This window comes from Neomonachus schauinslandi, chromosome 4, assembly GCF_002201575.2.
Source record: "Neomonachus schauinslandi chromosome 4, ASM220157v2, whole genome shotgun sequence".
In the NCBI taxonomy this organism is placed as follows: Eukaryota; Metazoa; Chordata; class Mammalia; order Carnivora; family Phocidae; genus Neomonachus; species Neomonachus schauinslandi.
Window position 1 is genome coordinate 67041440 of NC_058406.1, and position 15500 is coordinate 67056939.

General features: G+C 37.0%; 1 protein-coding gene across 6 annotated transcripts in view; it reads left to right on the forward strand.

The window, feature by feature from the left end:
* Positions 1-15500, forward strand: part of ADGRL2 (adhesion G protein-coupled receptor L2) — a 162726-nt gene that overhangs the window by 115436 nt on the left and 31790 nt on the right. For 5 of the 6 annotated variants that reach the window (XM_021690197.1, XM_021690194.1, XM_021690193.1 and 2 more), the window contains exons 6-9: positions 3294-3587; positions 4119-4222; positions 5086-5271; positions 9009-9192. In XM_021690197.1, the coding sequence (XP_021545872.1) occupies positions 3294-3587; positions 4119-4222; positions 5086-5271; positions 9009-9192 (768 nt within the window). Of the gene's footprint in view, positions 1-3293; positions 3588-4118; positions 4223-5085; positions 5272-6102; positions 6142-9008; positions 9193-15500 lie in introns of all 6 variants that reach the window. The other variant, XM_044914552.1, reaches the window with a different exon arrangement.

Here is a 15500-nt window from a genome sequence, read left to right on the forward strand (position 1 = left end):
TATGAAACTTTTTATCATCTGTTGCTCTAGTATTTTATGTTATCTTCCCACACCTTTTCTTGTTTTAGAGATTTACACAGAGAGGAATCAGTTAAATGCTCCTAAATAAGGGCAGATAGCTTTGTGGGATGCCATACTTTTCCAGAAAATCTTGAAAATCTTGTGCCTAGAAAAGTAAGATCATAACATTCAAGAGTATGGCCAGGTGACCTTGAATAAATTGCCTAACCTTCTCCATGGCTCAATTTTCTCATCTGTAAAAGGAAGATAATCATAGTGCCTACTTCCTGGGGTTGTGGTAAAGATTAAATAAGATGATCCGATGATCCATGAATGGTGATTAGCATAGCATCTGGTACATAAATGCTGAATAAGTGTAGCCTTTTATCATTATCAGATGCCCTGTTGGGACCTGTCTTCATTTACGGAAGAAATGTTAATTTTGAGAAACACCCTCTGTGTTTATGGCTTCATCATTAGAAAAACATGCCTTCTGTAAAGTTGCTAAACTTCAGCTTTGCAAAATTCCACAGATTCTGATTGTCTTTCAAAAGGGTTTAATTTTGCCACTTACAAGTTTACTTCCGTGTTTTTCATCATGTCCCAATATTTCATTGATTTATCTTTGAAGAAGATCGATTCCCTTTAAACTTTTGATGAACAAAAGGTGAAAAATGTGTGAAATTTACTATCAAAAACACAAGCAAACAGGCTATAGCATGTTGCAAGAAATTTTGTGCATATACTAGAGGTCATTTTATTACCTACCATGAATCAGTTATTATGAATCTTTCCTGGTGCTTAGCTAACAGATCACTAATTGTAGTATTGTTAAGACCTATTTCAGTGGCTAAATACATACTAATTAGTGCAGTGTCGAGAGATACATAAGATGGTGTGACTCTAAACCATGTTGCTCTGTCCTTTTCGTTTTTACTCTGATTCCCCACTACTCTCTAAGATTTGATTCAGAGGCAGTCATTTGACACTTCTGTAAAAAGAGTGTGATGCTTTTGACAAATGTTAATTGAGAAAGCCCTGAAAGCCTGGCTGCATTGTAATCAAAAGAAAATTACAGAGGTTTAACAAGATGTCAGGCAAGTGCTTTACAGAGAAAGATAGACAGGTTTGAATAGGTTTCTGCAGCAGCTGGCTAGGCATGATGTTTGACTAATGTGCACAGCATCTCTCATACGGTCAATAAATTATGCCCTGGAAATAAAACACATGATTAAGAAATTTCTCTTGAGATAGAAGGGGAAAAGGTGTAGAAAGAGTATGGTATGCATTTATTGACCAGAAGAAGCTTCTCACTCCTAAAGAACTGGAAACATGTGCATACACTACTTTTTGTGATGGACTTAGGATACTCTGTCAATAGTGATAGCATTATATAAACAACTACTTATGGACCAGAACTTAAAATGATAAACATATTAGTGATAACGTGAACTTGTTTTCTAAGTTTTAATGTTCTGGTTTGTTTTCTTACATTATAGAGAGAGCATAAAAAAAGGTAATGTTTTTATCAGACTACTTGAAAAAATAGTTTTTTTTAATTTGCTGTACTCTATTAGTTTAAATTTAAAGCATCACAGATAGAAGGTTTCAAGAGCCAGTTTTCTATAAATGTTGATAAAACTTTAGTGTGATCACCTAGTAGATTTTAAATGATAGCATTGAAGTTTTACTGACAGAATTTTGGTTGTTTAAACTAATTAAATGGCAATTAATGAAGGAAACATTAAGCTACATTATTTTTTTTTTAACCTAGTAGATTAAACAGTTTGCAAGTAATGCTGGGAATTTTTTTAAAACAATTCCAAATGTGTAACGGCAGTTCGTTTTACGCTCTCTACGAATCGTGGGTATGGTTTGTACGGCTGGTTTCAAATTAGGCCTGATTTGATCTAACCTGTTATCTTGCATTATAATCCTCTGACCAGAACCAGTTGCTTTTTCTACTACATTTTCAAATGTAAATATGCCTAACGAAGCCTCAGATGTTTTCTTACTAACAGCACAAGCATGCCGAGCTTATCTTCTGTTTGGATCTAATCAGGCATGCTCAAAAATCCCTCGAGCAAGAATGGCTGCTGGGTGGAAAGATGTCACAGTATTTATTGTCCTGCAAGATGTAGAGTGGGTGACTTTAAATTTTCTATTGTCCTAACTATATGTAATTGTCAGATTTTTATTGATGCTTTGAATTTGATTATTTATAGGGTATGAACTTATATTAAAAAAGAATTTTTCTGTGGGGCTCCTGGGTGGCTCAGTTGGTTGAGCGACTGCCTTCGGCTCAGGTCACGATCCTGGAGTCCCGGGATCGAGTCCCGCGTCGGGCTCCCTGCTCGGCGGGGGGTCTGCTTCTCCCTCTGACCCTCTTCCCTCTTGTGCTGTCTCTCATTCTCTCTCTCAAATAAATAAATAAAATCTTTAAAAATAAATAAATAAATAAAATCTTTAAAAAAAAAAAATGCAGGGCGCCTGGGTGGCTCAGTCGGTTAAGCGGCTGCCTTCGGCTCAGGTCATGATCCTGGAGTCCCGGGATCGAGTCCCGCATCGGGCTCCCTGCTCGGCGGGGAGCCTGCTTCTCCCTCTGACCCTCCTCCCTCTCATGCTCTCTATCTCATTCTCTTTCTCAAATAAATAAATAAAATCTTAAAAAAAAAAAAAATGCAGGGCGCCTGGATGGCTCAGTCGGTTAGGCGACTGCCTTCGGCTCAGGTCATGATCCTGGAGTCCCGGGATCGAGTCCCGCGTCGGGCTCCCTGCTCGGCGGGGAGCCTGCTTCTCCCTCTGACCCTCCTCCCTCTCGTGCTCTCTGTCTCTCATTCTCTCTCGCAAATAAATAAATAAAATCTTTAAAAAAAAAAAAGAATTTTTCTGTGTTGTTTCATAGTAACATATACTTGGTATAGACACTGAAACTATTTAAAACTGTCCTTCGGTTTCTGTTGGATGATAAATGATGAAATATACTTAAGCTGCATTATCAAATATGTCATTGAGATGTAGACTTAAGACAATGAGAGTCATACAGAAAACTCTATAGTAAAGCCTAAACTTCCCTTCCTTAGCCAACAATATGAATAAATTGGAACAAATGAAGGGGTTTATTCTTTCTCCAACCTTACTGGTGTTCTCACTAATTCTCATGTTGCTGGTTTGGGGGTAGTTGGATGGGGAGGGGTTTTGGGTTGTGTGTGTCCCTATGCATATTCACGTGTGTGCCTGTATGTGAGTGCAAGTGTGTGTTTGAGATTAATATACTCATCTTTTCTCCGTAGTGCCTACCACAGCTGTGACAATAACTTCTTCAGCTGAGCTGTTCAAAACCACAGTATCAACCACAAGCACTACTTCACAGAAAGGCCCCATGAGCACAACTGTAGCTGGATCACAGGAAGGAAGCAAAGGGGCAAAACCACCTCCAGCAGTTTCTACAACCAAAGTTCCTCCTGTAACAAATATTTTTCCCCTGCCAGAGAGATTCTGCGAAGCCTTAGACGCGAGGGGGATAAAGTGGCCTCAGACACAAAGGGGAATGATGGTTGAACGACCATGTCCCAAGGGAACAAGAGGTAGTTCTTGTAAAATGCCAAACGTACATTTTTACATTTTGTGTGAATAGGTTCTGAATTACACTGAAGTGACTTCGAGGAAAGAGAGACATTTACGATAGCTAATTTTGTTACTGTTTTTGTTAACTTTGGTAATAGCGCATTGGTAGATAACTTAAAGGCTCATAAATGGTGAAAGTTATTTAAGGTCAGGCCCTGAAGTACCTCTCCCTCTTAAAGACCTAGGTCAAGCCTGACATTTTTTGCCCATGGACTCCAGTGAGGCTTCCTTACAGCTGCCTTTCTCATTACGAGTACCGTTTTGGATGAGTCCCAAGAAAATCAAGGGCTTTTTGTTTGTTTGCTGTAAACGTCTGATATTTCTATGCTGACTTTATATTTACTGTTTATAATCTGCATTATACCCTGCTCTTTGTCAGCTATTGTCAACCACTTCCATTAGCGTTTATTCAAAATTTAACATGCAGTGTAGTATCATCATAGCTGATTTCCTGAATGCATGCAGAAAAATGGTTTCAATTTCTGTTGTAGGAACTGCCTCCTATCTCTGCATGGTTTCCACTGGAACATGGAACCCTAAGGGCCCTGATCTTAGCAACTGTACCTCACACTGGGTAAATCAGCTGGCTCAGAAGGTTGGTTGGAACCTTTTAATATGATACACATTGGTGATTAAGGGCTTTAACGTCTAACATAAATAATTTAGCTTTGTATGTTAAAACCAGCTCCATCGCTCTTTGTTCAGTATAAAAAAAAATTATGCATAGTTTTGTCTGTAAACTATTTATTCAAAGTTTCATATGTTTTGGGGCATGCTGTTTTCTATGTTGAGCTTTTTAATGAGTAGATACTTGCTTAATTTCTTTCTTTTTAATTTCATTCATATTCAGTTTGTTCTGTTTCTTTTGATGTTTGTAAGACAAATGGTCCATCGGCCTAATAAATCAAATACCATTAAGTTTGAAACTGAATCCACAGAATGCAAGCAGATGTTTATATCACAGGTGATTATGATAAAATAAGTAAAAACGACTTTAAAAGGCATTAGTAACTTTAATATTACAATGCAGTGCAGTGACATTTTAGTTTCTCCTTCGTCATCTACCTTTCTGAAATGCAAGCAAGCAGTAGATAATAACTCCCAGTATCGTACTGATTACATTCTGATTTAAATTTCTGGATCATTGGAAAAAATAAATAAGATTTTTAAAGAGCAGTTTCAAATGGTGGCAGTGAAATGAGAAAGCTATCTGAAACTTTAAAAAGGATTTCTGGTTTTCTTCTTTTCTTTTAAATGTCTGGTTAAGAATTTCTTTTGTGTGCTGAGAATCTAAGAACCTTTAATCATCTGAAATGAGAAAGTTATTGGTCTCAAAGTTGCAGGTTTTGACATATTTGCAAATGTGTCTCTCACCACAACAAAGATACTCAGGAAAAGAACAAGAAGCCGCAAACAGGGCAAGAAATCATACTGAGATAATATAAATTGTCATTTCAGATCAGAAGTGGAGAAAATGCTGCTAGTCTTGCCAACGAACTGGCTAAACATACCAAAGGGCCAGTGTTTGCTGGGGATGTGAGTTCTTCAGTGAGATTGATGGAGCAGTTGGTGGACATTCTTGATGCACAGCTGCAGGAACTGAAACCTAGTGAAAAGGATTCCGCTGGACGGAGTTATAACAAGGTAGGTAGGAATTTCCTGTTATTTAATCAGACATTTTGTATGGCAGCTCTTGATTCCTCTAGCAACGGACTGCCAAACCTCTGGCCCCCTTGACATATACTCAGAAACAACATTTCTAATTTGGTCAAGTTTCCCAAGAAAGAATTAACAGCTGAGAAAGGAACAACATGGCAAAAAAAAAAAAATTAAAATCTCTGAGGGAGATTTTAGTTGGTGGCAGACATTGCCTGATTGTGTTCAGTACTCCCACTTAAGAATGCATTATCTGCATTTGGAGAGATTATGTGTTATACATCTCATATAATCTGTACACTAATACATGCAACTCTTATGTTTCCACTAAAATTGCGACGCATAGGGGAATGTCAGCCACTGTAATGCTGCTTTCAATTGCAGGTTTTGGGAGAAGGGCAAGTTTCCCTCTCTAGGAGGATAGTGTGTTAGTGCTATTAATTTTTCCTAATATGACAAAAATTCGGTAGTTATTTTAACCATACTATAAAATAAGCATAGGAGATTCATATTAAGCCAAAATCCATGGCTAATACGGTGTTATAGGGTTAAAAAAATAGATATTTTTGTTTCTTTTAACCACATATTTTGTCTCTGGTTTTATCGTGATACTTTGGATTAGTACACTTAATTAAATGCAGCTATGAACTATAAACATGCAGTTTTGGCAATCGGTATAAACTCATAAAAATCCAGAGGACTACCATGCATAATAAACTTTGAAATCAGGAATGCCAGCCTAAGTTTTGAGGATTTCTTTTTTCCTCACTTTCAACAGATAAAATCTAACCTCTGATTTTCTTTTCTTTTACTAAAAAGCTCCAAAAACGAGAGAAGACATGCAGGGCTTACCTTAAGGTATCTCTCCTGTGCTGTCACCCTGCTTTCTCCCTTCTTCAGCTACCTGCCACGCTTTATCATCTTGCTGCATGATCCAATGTATTTCAGTCTTTGATAGTTATATAATGTGCCCCATATCAGCTGTACAAATGTTGGCTCTTCTCAGGTATATTACTCTCAGAATAAGCAAATAATTTACCTTTATAATTTTTGCTCTTTTTCCATTCATCCAAACATACAAGAATTTTAATGAAATATCCTCTGAATTGGAAAGTAATCATGTAGTCTCTCTGTTTCCTGTTGTCATCTCTGTGGATTAAAAAACAACTTGAGTGAAACAGCTATGATATATTCTTGGCAGTTTATCATATCAAAGACTGTATAGCCATAATGTATGTGCATGAAAAAGTCACTGCTTTCTTATCTCTGTGGTGTACTCTTAAATAAAATAGGCTTTGTCCTGAAATTTTTAGGAGTCATTTCTAGAATCAGGTTGATATGGGGATGGGTTACTAGAAATAAAATATAAATAATGTGACAGTGTTATCAATGTATGTTCTATGTTGGTTTTTATCAGGCTAATACAAACAGAAAGCCACTGTTGGGCTCAGAATCCTTGTTCACTCCGGCCGGTTTTTCTCCCTGGTATATCCAAGTAATAGGAAACATGCTGAGGCGAACAGTGGACTATGCCATGCTAGTTCTGTGGGATAGATCAGAATAATATTACCAGCTTGCGTTTTGTTTTATTATGTGAATTTTAGACGTTTCTTTTGGGGGTGATAGTTATTTTCTAATCGTTCTCATCTGAGGACCATATCCTTAGTAAATCCAGCCTTAAAGAACTTACCCGTATACATATGACAACAAAACAAAAGAAGCTTGTAGTTTTGTAGAGTAGAGGTTATTCAAAAGCCATAACTACCAGTTTTGGTTGGCAAGCTCTAGGAAAAAAAAAAAAAAGAACGGCATGTCACTAGTTTGTAATAGACATTGTTGGACCTGAGAACTTTACAAGAAAAGGTGGTGGGAAATTCTGTTTTTAAGTAGTAATATTCTGAATGTTCTTTTTAGCCTGTTTAATGAGGGCAAAGAAATAACTGCTGGAGTGTATAGAATTTGTCATATTGAAATTTTCAGTTCACCTTTAAGGTATTAGTTAATGTGTGAAATGTAATAATTGGTATGTTGCCCAGGACATATAGCTCAGTGGGAAAAGAATAGCTTTTTTTCTTTGACAGGGAGAGACTACTTAAGGAATATGATTAGGCTAATGATCATTTTTGATTCCACTAGAAAAGTACAAACGATAATAAATAAGGAGCGTTTCAAATTAATAAAAAGCATGTCATCAGCGAGTTATGTGTATATGTAGTAAGTTTCAGCATAACCTTAATTTCTGACCAGTGTCATTTTCAGTATCTCTCAAATGAGCTTCTCTGCTGAGATAAGACTAATAAAACTCCTTAAATTACAAATCAGAAGCTGACTTACACTATGCAAATGAAGCGAGTTCCCACTTTGTGACAGAGGATTCATTTGTAACTTAGATTAGAGACTCCAGTCTGTATTTCTTGGTGGCTAATGAATCTGGCCTCGGCAGACCAATTTCTGTTCCACTCTAGTTAATGGTTGCATCAGTATCACCGTGAACATTTTGACTATTCTATCTCCCATTAGAGAGACAAAAAAGCCTTTAACGCCACTTGGAAGTATCTTCCCCCTGCCAGGAAGGTCGTGGTGGCGCACAAGGCAGACCGAACGAGGATATTAAGATGGATTAAGATAATTAATCGTACTCTGACAGTAGCTTCAAACAACTTTTCCCTCTGCTTACTTCAATATCATACCTCAAACTAGTAATTTCTGTTGTTGTTCTTTGCACAATGTATGTTCTTTTCCCTCAGTGATTACCAGTAGATCAAAACAATTTATATATGGTCTTAATGACATATTATAACTAGGTAAATGGGATAGAGTAAATAAACTTAGTGATTTCAGCTCTGCAAGGCATAGTCCATGAATAACTATAGTATCAGTACAAAAGCCTGCCTTCAATTGCTTAAGTGACTGGATTTTATTTTTTATTTAATGTTATTTTGCATGGTAATAAACTAAACCTAAAAATATGAACATGTACAACTTGGATGTTTATGAAGACTTTATTCTACTTTTCTTAAATTCATTAAAATCTTTCATTAAATTATTTTCATTAAATTATTGGTATAGGCTTTAAGTGTTTCGATCTCTTGATTCTTTTAAAAACGGATCATTGTTTATGAACCAAGGTATACTCTCAAGTGTTTTCTAGCTGGACAGGGAATTAGGAGAGTGAAATATTCACAGATAATATAAAAACCTTGAAATAAACTTGTTTTTTTCCCAGTGGTCATAAGTAGACAATGTTACAAGGCATAATTCTGGTTATTATTTTAGTTCAGGTTCCAAAAAACAGTATGGTGTAACTTTCAAGCATAGGTATCAGGCTATTCCAGAGACATCAGTGTTTTCTGTTTAGAACATTTAAACCTTGAGATTATAAATAGGAGCCACCGTGTATGTACCAGTAATACCTCAGGGTAAGAGCTGACATTGGTTGTGCCTCTTTGACAATCGGGATATTGTTAGGTAAGTATCAACAAGCCATCTTTTCACATTTACCCTTTATAATCAAATAGCAGTCTGCTGATCTGCAGTTAGTTTTATTTTGAGATGGTAAGATATGTTCCTAGTTGGCCAGGTATAGGTGTTCAAGTGTTCTTCCATCTTGAAATAAGAGTAAATCATCGTGACAGATAAATACTACAATTGTCACTAGTCAGTGATTGAAAATCCGCTTGGTACTAAAGCAGTCAAAACTAATGGTAGTTTTCTAATGGATGCAGGCAATTGTGGACACAGTGGACAATCTTCTGAGACCTGAAGCTTTGGAATCATGGAAACACATGAATTCTTCTGAACAGGCTCATACGGCAACAATGTTACTTGATACATTGGAAGAAGGAGCTTTTGTCCTGGCTGACAATCTTGTAGAACCAACCAGAGTCTCAATGCCTACAGAAAATATTGGTAAGTGAATCCATTTGTCAGGGTTAATTTTGATTTAGAAGATACATGCGTCAGAGAATGGTGCTTCCCTTCTGAATCTGTTCTTTCCCAAGGCCAAACTTCTCTTTTTTCAAATTATTATTGATCCCACTTCATAAAATTAATGCAAAAGCTGAAATCTGTCTGTATCTTTTAAAAGTTGGTTTTATGTAGGTTTTTTTTCCCCCAACTGAAAAATCATTAAATGAAAGAAGCTTAGAGTACTTAAATGCCAGAATATGGATTGCATAAGTAATGAAAGTGCTTGCTATGGAACTGTGGCAAATGCTTTTCCATTTGATATAATACGTTCCTAATGAATTTAAATTACTTTCTGGAATGTGTTCTCCCAGTCAAATATTTTAGACACACAGAATTTGAGCCAAATGTTTATACTAAACACAACTGCCTTCAGGTGAAAATGTGGTCAGCGAACTACATCTCCCATAATGCAGACTATACATGCTTCGTAGATTGCAGAATAGCTGCAGATAGTTTTGAAGCATTTAAATTTAGAATTTAAATGCTGGCCATGAGAGGAATTCAGTTTTGATGATATTTGAAAAAAATACAGTAAGTACAGTACAATTATATTCATTTAGGCTTGACTGATTTAGAATTGTTGGTTATTCAGAGAGGTTGAACTCAAATGAGATTTATAATATCTTTTAGTAAAGTAAAAAAGTTTCCCAAGCATTAATGTAAAGAAAAGAAAAGCCAAAAGGGAACACAGATGACTCTTCCCACCGAAAGAGTGCACTGGCACAACAGATACTGAATGAGGTATTGCTCTGTGAGATACCGTATCTCATTGCCTGATTGTGCCTGCCTAAATCATGGGACTTTGTATTTTAAAATGCAGAAAATAAATGGGGCGCCTGGGTGGCTCAGTTGGTTAAGCGACTGCCTTCGGCTCAGGTCATGATCCTGGAGTCCCGGGATCGAGTCCCGCATCGGGCTCCCTGCTCGGCGGGGAGCCTGCTTCTCCCTCTGACCCTCCTCCCTCTCGTGCTCTCTGTCTCTCATTCTCTCTCGCAAATAAATAAATAAAATCTTTAAAAAAAAAAAAAAATGCAGGGCGCCTGGATGGCTCAGTCGGTTAAGCGGCTGCCTTCGGCTCAGGTCATGATCCTGGAGTCCCAGGATCGAGTCCCGCATCGGGCTCCCTACTCGGCAGGGAGCCTGCTTCTGCCTCTGACCCACCCCCCTCTCATGTGCTCTCTCTCTCTCATTCTCTCTCTCAAATAAATAAATAAATAAATCTTTAAAAAAAAAATCTCTAAAATGCAGAAAATAAAGATGTATAGAGGGGCGCCTGGGTGGCTCAGTTGGTTAAGCGACTGCCTTCGGCTCAGGTCATGATCCTGGAGTCCCTGGATCGAGTCCCACATCGGGCTCCCTGCTCTGCAGGGAGTCTGCTCCTCCCTCTGACCCTCCCCCCTCTCATGTGCTCTCTGTCTCTCTCATTCTCTCTGTCTCAAATAAATAAATAAAATCTTAAAAAAAAAAAAAGATGTATAGAATCAGATTATGATAACTGAATTTAAATTCAAAACCTTAAGTTTATTTTAAATAACTGAATTTTTAGAAAGAAAAAAACTATTAAAATCATGTTTTATGTACTGTGAGTTTTGGGGATGATAAATAACTCAATAACTTCAAATTAAATGAAGTCAAGATACATAATTTGGCTGGCTATGATCTGGGATACCAGTCATAGGGAAAATGATGCTCTACCATAGCTTTAGTAGTAATACAAAATGAATAAAGCTCCCTGTTTCTGTCTAAAGCTTTCATTATATTTGGTTAATTTATTTGCTGGTCTCATAAAATTCCTAGGATGTACATTGAGCAGTTCTTCTCAAATTTTCCCAGCGATATAACTGTAAGGATAAAAGAGTATAAACTTGATCATCTTAGAGGATGAATCATAGAAAGTATTATCTGAAGTGGCATGTTTTGGCCTACATTTGTTTTCAGAATCTTCCAATGGCTATTTTTAAAAAAAACACCTAATATTTCCCTCCTGCATCCTCTCAAAGTGTGCAAGAATATTTGATGGGCCAGGGTGACATGCTGTGCCCCCATCAGCTTCACATATACAGGACACACTATTATTAGATATCTGAGATATTTCTACACCAGTTTGAGACAGTCTGAAAATGTAAATGTCCAGGAATATATTTTTTCTAAAACCTGTTTTTCAGAATTCTAAAGGATCAATCTTCACACTGATTTTTAAAAAAATGTTAACAAAAAAAGATGCAGCACCTGGCTAGGTCAGTCAGTAGAGCCTGTTACTCTTGATCTCGGGGTTGTGAGTTTGAGCCCCACATTGGGTGTAGAGATTACTTAAAAAACTAAAAGAGTCTTTAAAATTTTTAAAAAGAACATTGTGAGTAAAGATTCTTATAGAATGTAGTACACATTTTACTGACTTCTCAAAAATAATGCCCTGAACTTACCATATGCATGTAGATTACCCAAGAATTATCAGTACGAAAGTCATTTTACATTTTCTAGCATAGTTATGTCTTTGTTTTGTTTGTTTCTAAAATACAGTTTTGTGGCAAATATCATCCATGATTTAGTATGAGGAAAGCATTTACCTTTTTTCCTAGAACTTGTTTTTTTTTTTTAGACATGAGGACTAAAATAGCCTATTATTCCTTTATCTCCTCACTTTCCTGAAGCTCTTATCTAAATTTAGGGCATGGCTACAATATCTTAGGTTATTAAGACAATTTGATTTACTCCTTAGTGATTTCTCCTTGAATCCCTAGTTTAACTTCATTGTGTGATTTACCCTTATAATACATGACCTCATAAAAATGGTACAGTTATATCTGTTATAAATATATCTGATTATAGCTTTTTCAAGTCAACTTGGAGATATAATCTATATACAATACAAGCAGTTGTTGTTAAGTGTGCAGTTGATGCGTTTTGAAAAATGCATACTATGTGACCAACAGCATGGCCAACATTCTGTCACCCCAGAGGAGCCCTTTATTCTCATGCTGTAGATCTCCTCATACCCCCAGCCCCAGGTGACCACTGATCTGTTTTCTGTCACTGTAATTTAATTTTGCCTTCTCTGGACCTTTAGGTGAATGGTATCATACAATATGTACTCTTTTTTTTTTTAATTTTTCTTTTTTTTTTTTTAAGATTTTTATTTATTTGACAGAGAGAGACAGCGAGAGCAGGAACACAAGCAGGGGGAGTGGGAGAGGGAGAAGCAGGCTTCCCGCCGAGCAGGGAGCCCGATGTGGGACTCGATCCCAGGACCCTGGGATCATGACCTGAGCTGAAGGCAGACGCTTAACGACTGAGCCACCCAGGCGCCCATATGTACTCTTTTTGATCGTGCATTTTTACACAGAATAATGTTTTTGAGATTCATCTGTGTTGGTAGGAGCATCTGTAGTTCAATCCTTTTTGTTGCTGAGTAGTATTCCATTATAAGGAAACACCACTATTTGTGTTTTCACTCTATTAGGCCCTTACATCATTTCCACTTTTTCACTGTTATTTGTAATGCTGCCATTTTCCCAAGTGGTTGTACCATTTCATACTCCTAACTGCTGTGAGACTTCCAGTTACTCCACATCCTCACTAACATTTAGGATGGTCAGTCCTTTTAATTTTAGCCATTTGAGTGGTTTGTAATGTCATTGCATCCTGGTTCTATTTTGCATTTATAGAATTGCTAAGTTGCTTATTGCTGATAACTATTCAACTCTTACGTGCTTATGGGCCATTCATGTATCTTTTTGTGAAGTGTCCATATATTTTGCCCATTTCTAATAGGGCTGTTTTTCTTCTTAATAATGAGATTCTTAATATATTCCTTATATAAGTCTTGCTGGATATATGTACTGTGAATATTTTCCCTCAGCACGTGATGTTTCTTTTTATTTTCTTAATGACATCTTAAGAGGAGCAGAAGTTTTTCATGTTGCTAAAAAATTACCCACCTTCAACAATGTCTAGTTAATCCTATTTCACTCATTCCTCTCACCATTATATTTTATTTTATTTATTTATTTATTTTTTTTAAAGATTTTATTTATTTGACAGAGAGAGAGACAGCGAGAGAGGGAACACAAGCAGGGGGAGTAGGAGAGGGAGAAGCAGGCTTCCCGCGGAGCAGGGAGCCTGATGCGGGGCTCGATCCCAGGACCCTGGGATCATGACCTGAGCCGAAGGCAGACGCTTAACGACTGAGCCACCCAGGCACCCCTCACCATTATATTTTAAAGCAAATTTTAACATGCTATCATTACTGTAAATACCTTACTATGCATCCTGTGCTTTAAAAAAAACCACGTCATTTTCATACTTTTAAAAATTAACAAAAATAGGTTCAAAAGATAACAAAAGTATGTTTAAATTTACTTCATTTTTGTAAATTTGTTAATACTTAATTTGCTTTGACCAGGATACAGACAAGTCCATGTGGTACAGTTGATACGTTGCTTAAGTCATTTCCCTCCACATCTTTTTTTAAAAAACGTTTTCCTTTTTTTGAAGAAATTGAGCAGATGATTTGTACTATGAAATTTCCCACATTCTGGATTTGGCTGTTTTCATCCCCGCTATATCATTTTACATGATTGATGTATACTGTAATTGGATCTAGAGCTTGATCAGGTCGGGTTTAAGTTTGTTTCTTCGTTTGTTTTCTCCAAGAACTTTCCAATGCATCCTGCAAAAGAGGCACATGTTAGGTTGTCTTTCTTTGTGACCTTATGATTGATTAGGTGGTTTAGGTGTTGTCAGCCTAATCCATCCATTATAAAATTCTCTATCATTTATTTTCCCAGTGGGCTTAGCAGCCAACATGATTGTCAATTTAGACTTATATTGTGGTAACAAAAACCCCAAAGTCACAGCCGCTCACAACAGCAAAGGCTTACCACTCCTTCAAGCCGTGTCACCATTGAGGCTCGGCTTTGGCTGTGGGACCTGTCATCTTTAGTCAGCTCCATATTGTTTGTAACTTGGATTCAGGCTGATGGAGCCTACCTAGAATGTTGCGGATCTTCTGGCAGAGGTCATAATTTTTCCTATGTGTTCTCTTTTCTTCCTCTCTCCTCTCATTGCAGCCACTACTCGGTAATGAATTTGAAAAATACAAGGACAGAAAAATATATTAAAATACTATCTACAGCATTGGTTGTTAGGGAGGCTTTCCTATGAATGAAGTGTATTCAGTGTCAGGAAATCTGTTGTACAAGGCATATATTATTTCAAGCATACAGAAAATATAGGTACAGAGAATATCATAAATAATCTGTATTCCAGTCACCCAGCTGAGCCACATCTTAGTATTGTACCTTATTTGCTTCACATTTGGGGGGAAATAAATAGTTACCGATAATGTCTGAGTCCTCTGGATCCCCTCCTACTTGATCAGATCAAGAAGGGTGTAACCTTTCCTTAGGAAGCTTTTTTTTTTTTTTTTTAATTTTGCTCTACAACTGTGTACATTTAACAATTGCTTTTAGTGTTCTTAACATTAATGATTTCACACTACAGATGTAGTTGTATAATTGTCCCTAGCCATTATATTTTTATACTTATGCATGTTAATATGTGCATCTCTAGTTCATTCTTTCATTTGATCTAAGATACAGCACAATTATTTAACTATGCCAATGATAGGTTTTTTAGTGGCTTATGCTTTTTTGCTAATAATAAGGAAAACAGTGAAGGTTTTTGTATGTCTTTGTTCTCATATGTATATGCCTTTCTAGACATATATGGATACACACACCTAGAAATAGAATTTTTGAATGATGGAGCATGCCCACCTTCAACTTTATTAAATACTGCCAAGTTGCATTCTAATATTGTTTACCAGTTTACATTCTCACCTGTTAACACCACTGTTCTCTCCCCATCAGTCTCTTTGATAAATAACACTTTGTTATTGACATATATGTTATCATTCTAATGGGTTGAATTGATCACATTATTGTTTTAATTTACAGTTCTCAGATTACTTAATGCCTTTTTTGGGTATTTTAGATTGCTCTCCTGTGAGTTTATTCTCCACGACTTTTACCTATGCATCTGTTTCTCTGTAGCTAATGCATCTGGACACTAATTCTTTGTAGACTATATAGTTTGAAAACGTTTAGGGCGCCTGGGTGGCTCAGTTGGTTAAGCGACTGCCTTCGGCTCAGGTCATGATCCTGGAGTCCCGGGATCGAGTCCCGCATCGGGCTCCCTGCTCAGCAGGGGGTCTGCTTCTCCCTCTGCCCTCTTCCCTCTCGTGCTCT